The following is a 7,532-nucleotide window of genomic DNA, read 5'->3' as shown; positions in this document are numbered from 1 at the left end:
ACTCGACCATCCGGCTCTGGGACCTCGTCGCAGGCACTCAGCTGCCCCCCTCCTCCTCCCCCCCGCCTCTCCCCAGGCCGCGCCTCCGCCGTTCTCACAAACCACAAGAAGGCTGTCCGCTCTCTCCTCGTCCACCCCACCGAGTACACCTTCTGCTCCGCCTCGGCCGACAACCTCAAAAAGTGGAAGTGCCCCGAGGGCAAGTTCCTGCACAACATCACCGGCCACAACTCCATCATCAACGCTCTCGCCATCAACCAGGCGCACCTCACACCACGACCCACGACCCGCACCTCCGGCTCGGCACACACACACACACACACACACACACACACACACACACACACACACACACACACACACACACACACACACACACACACACACACACACCGCCCAGCCTCCCCTCCCGCCCTCTTCTCCGGGCGCCGGCTTCGCGCGCCGCCCACGCCCCCCCCCCCCCCCTCCGACAGGAAAACGTGATGGTTGCTGGCGGCGACAACGGCAAGCTCCACCTGTACGACTGGAAGACGGGCCGCCACTCCCCAGACGCCGACGACGGAACGACGAATCACAACTCACCTCCCCAGGACGGTGACTCCTAGGCTACAACTTCCAGACGCCGGAGACAGTCGCGCAGCCGGGCTCGCTCGAGTCCGAGCGCGGGATCTACTGCGCCGCCTTCGACCAGTCCGGCTCGCGCCTCATCACCGGCGAGGCGGACAAGACGGTCAAGATCTGGAAGGAGGACCCCGAGGCGACGGCAGAGACGCACCCTGTCAACTACGAGCCGCCCCGCGAGCGGAAGCGCTACTGACGCCGCACCGCGCTCGCCAGCCCCTCGGGTGGCGCGGCTCGGCTCGCAGGTTTTACGTCCCAGGCGGGCTAGCCAGGGGCCTGCAGCCGCGAGCCGGCATGAGGAGCTCACGGCCCCCAGTGCAGCGCCGTCATGGTCCCGCTGGGTGCCACTGACCGCGCGCCGCCGCCGCACACATCGCATGTGTGTGTCCGCATGCATCACACTCGCGCCGCAGCTCTGGGTGTGGCGCGTCTTGTGGGAGCTCTCGTGCGCGCGCCCAAACCGCCATGGGGCCCAGCTCGGACGCATGATACATTGTAGCTACCAGTAGTATAACCAACATGCTATACGCTGGCCAGAAGCGCAGAGTCTCACACAGCGCTCGCGAAGAGCGCGAGCGCGGCGCCCGTGGACCCGCGACCCGGCCGTTGACTGCGCTTGCGGTGGGGCCGAGCGTTTCTCGCGCAACTCGCATCCCCCGCGGGGACCCCCCCCCCCCACAAGCCCGCACATAAAGCCGTATGTATCTCGCACCGCATGACTCATGAGCCACATGGAGGATGGAGGTCAGCGGCGCGCAGTGCCTCTCTCGCAGGCTGATTTTGGCTGTTTTCGAGCTTGTTTTTGTTTTCAGACTAGGGGTCCCGAGCCCCTTAGAGGCGGCGGGCGGGCGCCCACAGACCGAGAGATCAAAAACGCTCGGCCTGGGCAGTCCCCAGTAGTCGTGTTGCACCGCACTCTACATGACCACACATGATCCGTTCTGCTGTTCCACTGCCGCCTTGATGGCGTCGAGGCGGTCCTCCGATACTCTGTTCCCCTTCTCGAGGAGCAGCACGTCGGACGGGTGGAGCGTCGCGCCAAGGTGAGCGTCGAGCGGCAGGTCCGTCCGCAGCACTTCACCCTCTAGTGTAAACAGGTTGAGCTTCTCTGGGCTGCCGACCAACCGGCCTCGGTCGAGCTGGAGGCCGGCGTAGGCAACCGCATCCTCGACTACCCGGCTCGTCGCCTTTGTCCGGTCGAAGAAGAAGTGCGCCGGCCGCGCCCGCTCACTGTCGGGGAAGAAGACGGAGAGGTAGATGCGCTTATCCGGGCTGATGCGCGCGTCGCCGCGTGCGTTCCTCGCGCTGTTTGAGAACGTGTAGTGAGGCGGCAAACTGGGGCCGAGACAGCCGGCGCAGCAGGCCATTCGGCCGGGTCGTGCCCGCGGCGCGGGCGGACAAGAATCGACAAGAAAAGAATTTCGGCAGCCACACTGGGCACAGGACTGGGCACGGGACTGGCGCGCACTGGCACTAACACATTTTACAACCCCGGGGTCGCACGACACGATTCACGCGACAGGCGAGGCGCGGGCAAGAAAGAGAATTTATAACAAAAGACTCCTCGCACACCACACCCCTCTCCTTAAAATCCCTGTGTGGTGGCGGCGTGCCGTCCTCCCATCCCTCCCTTGGGTTGTCTCTTTTCTTTCTTTCTTTTTTCGCACAACACTGGGCACGGGACTGGCGCGCACTGGCACTAACACAGGAAGAGAAAGCGGAATAGAAGAACATAGCGCAGTCTCTCATGTGTCATGACAAGCGATCCCACGATTGCGAATGTGGGGACTACATGATTACATGAAGGGTGGAGGGGCCCGTCTGCAGAGCTACGAGAGGCGGCGCGGGCACCCCCCACTGGGGCCGAGGACAAGAAGCCGTTTGTCGCTTGCTTGTTCTTTTGCTTGTTGATCCAGTCGGTACGCTCCTTGCGCGCCTGCTTGTTGATGTTTCCGGCGTCGCCCGCCACCGCCGCCTTGCCCTTGGAGATCTGCTGCGTGTGGTGGACGACGAAGGAGGAGGCGCTCGCCGACGCCGCCCCGTACACCGTCCGGTCCGTGTTGGTGCCCGCCGCCTCCTTGGCGAACACGTGGAGGAACTGCTTGGTGGGCGGCGCAATGCCTCCCAAAGTTTCCACGAGCACCAGCCGCGTTATAGCTTTCTTGAACCACTTCGCGTCGTATAGTACTGCGCCCCCATCCACTTCCAGCCCGTATCCGTCTTGACCCACCCCTTTCCAATACGCGTGGTCTTTGACCCATCCCTTTCCAGTCGAGTGGTCGAGCGGTCCGTCCACCTGACGGCCACGCTCCTTGCACCCCACGACTCCCGTCAACGCCTTGTCCAGCGTGTTTCCAAACCCGTAGAGGTGGCCAACCGATGCCACATTGCCACCCTTTTCCCACGAGCCTCTCCCCGACGTCGTCGACTTGATGAGAGAGTTCCAGCACTTGACCTCGTAATGCACGTCCCGCATCGTGGCGAAGTCGCCGCCGATCTCTCGCAGATGTCAGTCACGGACGTGTCGTTGAGGTGCCGCGTCACCTCGGGCTTTTCCTTATCCCCGAGGATGATGCTGCCAACCGAGCGCGCCCGGATGGCATTCTGGGCGGCCCTTGCACCCCGTTGTGCTTGGAGGTGCGGTCGCCCTTGTTGGAGTTGGCGAGGAAGTCGCCCTTGTACTCTCCCACCGTGACGTGCTCGCCCGCGGCAGCCTTCTCGACGAGAGTGGGCGCAATCACCGACAAGTAGAGCCCGTGCCTCTGTGCGCTGTATCGCCGTCAGTGGCCGGAACATCGCCGACACCATATTTTTCGACTTCGTGTGTGGTGGAGTCCATCAAAGAAAGAAGGAAAAAATGTCAAACTCTCTGAGGCGAGATGGGATTTAGGGACATGTGTCCCGCCCTGCACGATCTTGGTGTGAGGGATCTTCAATGCCAGTCTCAAGAAAGAAAATGAAAAAGCTGCGCGCGCGCGCCGGGCGCGACACATTCCACCGCATTGCCGAGAAGAGACCCACCGGCCACCGGTTTAGCGTTTTTGGCGCGGGGGTGACCGGCTATTAGGATGTGGTCGGCGGCGGTGCGGACACCTCCCCCTCCCTACCTTTCCTCACCGACCCGCCGGCGCACAGGAAAGCCGAGAAGCACAAACTATCGCCGGCGTGCAACGCCTCGCGCCGCCAGCCGCGTGCTCGAGCCCGCGTCGAGTTGGGTCCTAGCAGCTCGCCAGCACCAAGATGGATGAGGCCCGCCGCCTCGACATCTCTCAAAAGTCGTCCTCCAGGTCCTCCTCCGCCTCGCGCGCCGCCACCCGCGCGCCGCCGTTCGTATTGACATCCTCGCACATGTCTATCCACTCTGCGTACACGTCGATCGCCTCAGAGAGACGCGTGATGCGCGACTCGTGACTGGTCCCGCACTGATCGCAGCTGATTATGCCCTGCGAGTGCTCGTAGTCCATCTTGACGCTGCACGACTCGCTGTTGCCGCAGAACGGGCAGTCAAAGACTGTCGCGACCTTCGGCCGCGCCTTCTTCGGCGGCGGCTTGGCCTTTTTGCGCTTGCCCCTGAGGCACGGAAGGGGAGTGAGCCGGGAGTGCGGGCTCGGCGGCCGCCACACGGTGAATGCGCGGTGCTGTGCAGTGCAGGCCGCGGACTCACATGGCGTCGCTCGCTGCCGAAGAAGAAGAAAAAGAATTCACAGATGGCGGCTCGGCCGCTCGGGCGCTCCCGAGCTCAAGGCGGCGGGCAAGGCGCCGGACGGCTACGGCGACGATGAGAAGAAGCGTGCCATCTTCATGGCCTGGAACTCGCACGACGTACGTGAACGGTGAGGCGCTGGGCAAGCCGGTTGGGGGCTACGTCACCTCAGTCCACCACAACCCCGAGGACTTTGAGCGTGCATGCGCCATGCGATGCGGCGGACGGCAACTTCGAGCCGGTTGGCGACTCTCGCATTTGCCTCGGCTCTCCCCTGCCCTTGCCCGCACACTGACGCGCCTTCCCTCCGCTCCTTCAGATGCACCGCTTCGCAAAGGGCCTCAATTCGAGCGCGTCTCCGATGAAGGAGCTGCGCCGCAAGGCGAACGATAGCGATCCCGAGCAGGCTCTCTGGATGGAAGCGGCTCTCGAAGAAGCCGCTTGGGGCGTTGGGGAGATGGTGGTGCAGTACGTCTCCAAAGTCAACCAGAAGGAAGGACGCAAGGGGGCGGCCAAGATCGTGGGCGAGCATGCGGTGAATAATGGCGCCAACCTCGGCTATGAGATTGCCTTCTTCCGACGCGGCGGACGGAAGACTACTTCGCCACGGGGCTGCAGCTCTGAGCTCCGAGCGACAGCTCTTTCTTTCTTTGAGCTTAGCCTTCGATGTTCTTTCTTACTACAACCTCGTTTTCTGTAAAATTCTATTCAAGTGCGAGGGAGTTTTGTTGTAAGATTCTATTCAAAGATTAAATTCTCTTCGAAGGCGGGCGAGTCCTGACTGATAGGTCGATCTGCGCGAGTCCTCCTCATGCCGAGTCCGCCGTCTTCGCCGCGTGCTCCGCGCATCGGCATCTGTGGCTGTATTTTCGGCCGGCCATGCTTCGCTATCTCTTCCCCAGCTTCATGGCGGCGCAGCCGGAGACCAACAGAGGTGCCCTGCGCGACGTCTTGCTAGACGCGATGGCCTCAAACGAGAATGTGTCAGTGCAATTCGAGGCGGATGTGCGCGACATCCGAGCGAACGGCGCCGGTGCTGATCTTCTGGACGGTGCTGGCGGACACCTCGGGACCTTTGACCTCGTCGTCGATGCGATGGGCCTGCACAGCACGCTCCGTCAGGCGTGCACGACGCCACCGACGGGAAGAAGCCGACAGGGACAACCATCATACACGGCATGATCAACGATCCGGAAAAGTGTTGCGGGCCAGCCCTGCTCGGGCGGCTATCCCGGTTCGGAACCGTTTGCAGTGCGGGCCGCACCACATCTTCATGCAGCGCTATGGCGCTGGTGCCAAGGACAACCGCAAGAGCTTGATGTACTACCTGCACGACGTCAGCGAGGAGCGTCTCTATGCCGAAATGGGGATCCAACGGCCAAAGTCGCGGGCGACGGGGATCATGAAAGACGAGCGTCTCGATCGGGTCAAGGAGTGAGCGATGCGTTGGACCCGACGTGGCGAGAGGCCGTCCGCTGCCTCGATGCGCGACCGTGCGTGCTGAGGTGATGCACGGCGACACGACGCTCCGAGACGACGTGACGCTGCCGCTGGTGTGCATGGGCGACTCGCAACGCAACGCCAGGCTCGGTGGGGGCGGCATCCTGGCGATGCGCGACGCTCTCGATCTCGCCGATGTGCTTGTCTCCAATGATGCGTTTGACGCCAATACGGGCAGTGTGCGGCAGCCGCCCCTATGCATGGCCGAGGCAGCGTTGATGGAGCGAAAGCAGGAGTTCCATGCTCAGGCGGTGTTGCGTGCTCACCGCACCAAGGAAAGCATAGAGAAGCACGGGCGCGGCGAGGGCAGCCTTGCGGACTACTACAGCGGCTGGAAGCTGGGGCTCGCGAGGCTGCTGCTGCCCAAGCTCGGTCGGCTAACGGGTGCGTGGTACCGCTACGATGAGTGGAGGCTGGGCCGAGTGGGCTCCGACGAGAGCACGATCATCTACCCCAACATGGATGCCGTGCTTGAAAAGGGAGTTGGCCGGTGATATGGGACGTGTGTCGTGCTGTGGATGCCTCTCCGATTACGGCCTTTTAGCCGACGTGGATTTAACCGGAGAGGCGACACCCTTCTGACATGTAGAGATGCGATTGTTGTGCTTGTGGGTCGCGCCAGCTGGATCTTTTTTAGGAGATGTCAAATGTGGATTGTGGTGTCGGGTGAGAGTGTGAGTGTGTTCGATCTTTCTTCTTTGATGCATGATGGCGGCGGACCGCGGACGGAGAGACCCAGAGCGCAGCGCGCTTTATGTGTTAGATTTGTTTGGTTATCGCCACTTTTCTCCTCGGTTTTTTACGAGCAGCGAGAGAGAGACAGCAGGCACACAAAATCACTGTGCGGGCTGCGGGGACGAGCGAGCAATCATTTAGTGCCTTGCACATGAAAGATTGGCCACTGCGCGCGGGCCGACGCCGGGGCGACGGCGCCGGAACACATACCGCGGGGAGCCGGACCAACGCCGACGGCATACTCACCGCAACTAGACGAGGCGGGCGCCTCCTGTATCGACGCATTCCTCACTGCAGCAAGCAATTCCCGCGTTGCTGCTGCTGCGGCGGTTGCTGCTGCTGCTGCTGTTGCCTGTACGGCTGGCCAGGGTACGCCGGCGCGGGTCCCGCAGGGCCATAGCCCTGCTGCGCCGCCAGCGCCTGCTCCCGCTGGAGCTGCATCTGCTGCATCTGCTGCTCGGCCAGCTGCGCCTGCTCCTCCTCCTCCCGCTGCAGCTGGATCGCCAGAGCCATGTCGGACGCCTCGTCCTGCGCTGGGCCCAAGCCCGCCGCCTCGCGCGCCTCCGCCTCGGCGATGTCGGCGGCGATTGCGGCGGCGGCCGCCTCCTCGGTGGCGGTGGTGGTGAGCGACTCCTCGACGCGCTCGAACTCGCTCGTGCAGAGCGTCGAGTCGCCGTCGATCTGGTTGAGCCTACGCGCGCGCGGCGGCGGTGGGCTCCTCTCGAGCACGGCTGCGCTCTCTGCGCGCTGTCGGGTCTGCAGGGCCGGCGCTGCGCTCGCCTCTCCCACACGACGAGCGGCTCGCGCGCGAAGCCGACGTCGGTGGCGAGGAGGTAGAGCTCGCCGCCGTGCTTCGTGATGGTTGCAAAGTGGTTGTTGCGGAAGAAGACGGCGAGCTCGGCCTCAGCGAGGGAAGCGTGCCTACGCACGGCAAATGCTGGCGGTGACTCCGCCTCCTCACAGGCTGCCGCCG

The 7,532-nt window shown here is 63.3% G+C and overlaps 4 protein-coding genes across 4 annotated transcripts in view; 1 reads left to right on the top strand and 3 right to left on the bottom strand.

Annotated features, from left to right (window-relative positions):
- EMIHUDRAFT_458657 (hypothetical protein) overlaps nt 1–1,125 on the top strand; it is a gene marked incomplete at its 5' end in the record, with an annotated part of 3,860 nt that extends 2,735 nt beyond the window's left edge. The window contains one exon of the mRNA XM_005772198.1: nt 606–1,125. Coding sequence (XP_005772255.1) covers nt 606–817 — 212 coding nt within the window. The 3' untranslated portion in view covers nt 818–1,125. The remainder of the gene's footprint in view (nt 1–605) is intronic.
- Nucleotides 1,126–1,538: 413 nt separating this feature from the next.
- EMIHUDRAFT_242504 (hypothetical protein) lies at nt 1,539–1,988 on the bottom strand (the record flags this gene model as incomplete). Its single annotated transcript, XM_005772197.1, has 1 exon — nt 1,539–1,988. The coding sequence occupies one exon, from the start codon at nt 1,986–1,988 to the stop codon at nt 1,539–1,541; it is 450 nt and encodes a 149-aa protein (XP_005772254.1).
- A 1,560-nt stretch (nt 1,989–3,548) lies between these two features.
- Nucleotides 3,549–4,424, bottom strand: EMIHUDRAFT_458656 (hypothetical protein; the record flags this gene model as incomplete). Its single annotated transcript, XM_005772196.1, has 2 exons — nt 3,549–4,191; nt 4,399–4,424. 2 exons carry the CDS (start codon nt 4,422–4,424, stop codon nt 3,891–3,893), a joined length of 327 nt encoding a protein of 108 aa, XP_005772253.1. The 3' UTR covers nt 3,549–3,890.
- A 2,423-nt stretch (nt 4,425–6,847) lies between these two features.
- On the bottom strand, nt 6,848–7,480 carry EMIHUDRAFT_117803 (hypothetical protein; the record flags this gene model as incomplete). Its single annotated transcript, XM_005772195.1, has 2 exons — nt 6,848–7,250; nt 7,349–7,480. Coding segments are annotated over 2 exons (535 nt in total), but the record flags the coding sequence as incomplete, so codon positions are not given.
- Nucleotides 7,481–7,532: the final 52 nt, after the last annotated feature.

Source organism: Emiliania huxleyi, assembly GCF_000372725.1.
Source record: "Emiliania huxleyi CCMP1516 unplaced genomic scaffold EMIHUscaffold_362, whole genome shotgun sequence".
NCBI lineage: Eukaryota > Haptophyta > Isochrysidales > Noelaerhabdaceae > Emiliania > Emiliania huxleyi.
The sequence above is the reverse complement of the archived record's forward strand: the minus strand, read 5'-3'. Positions and strand labels throughout refer to the sequence as shown.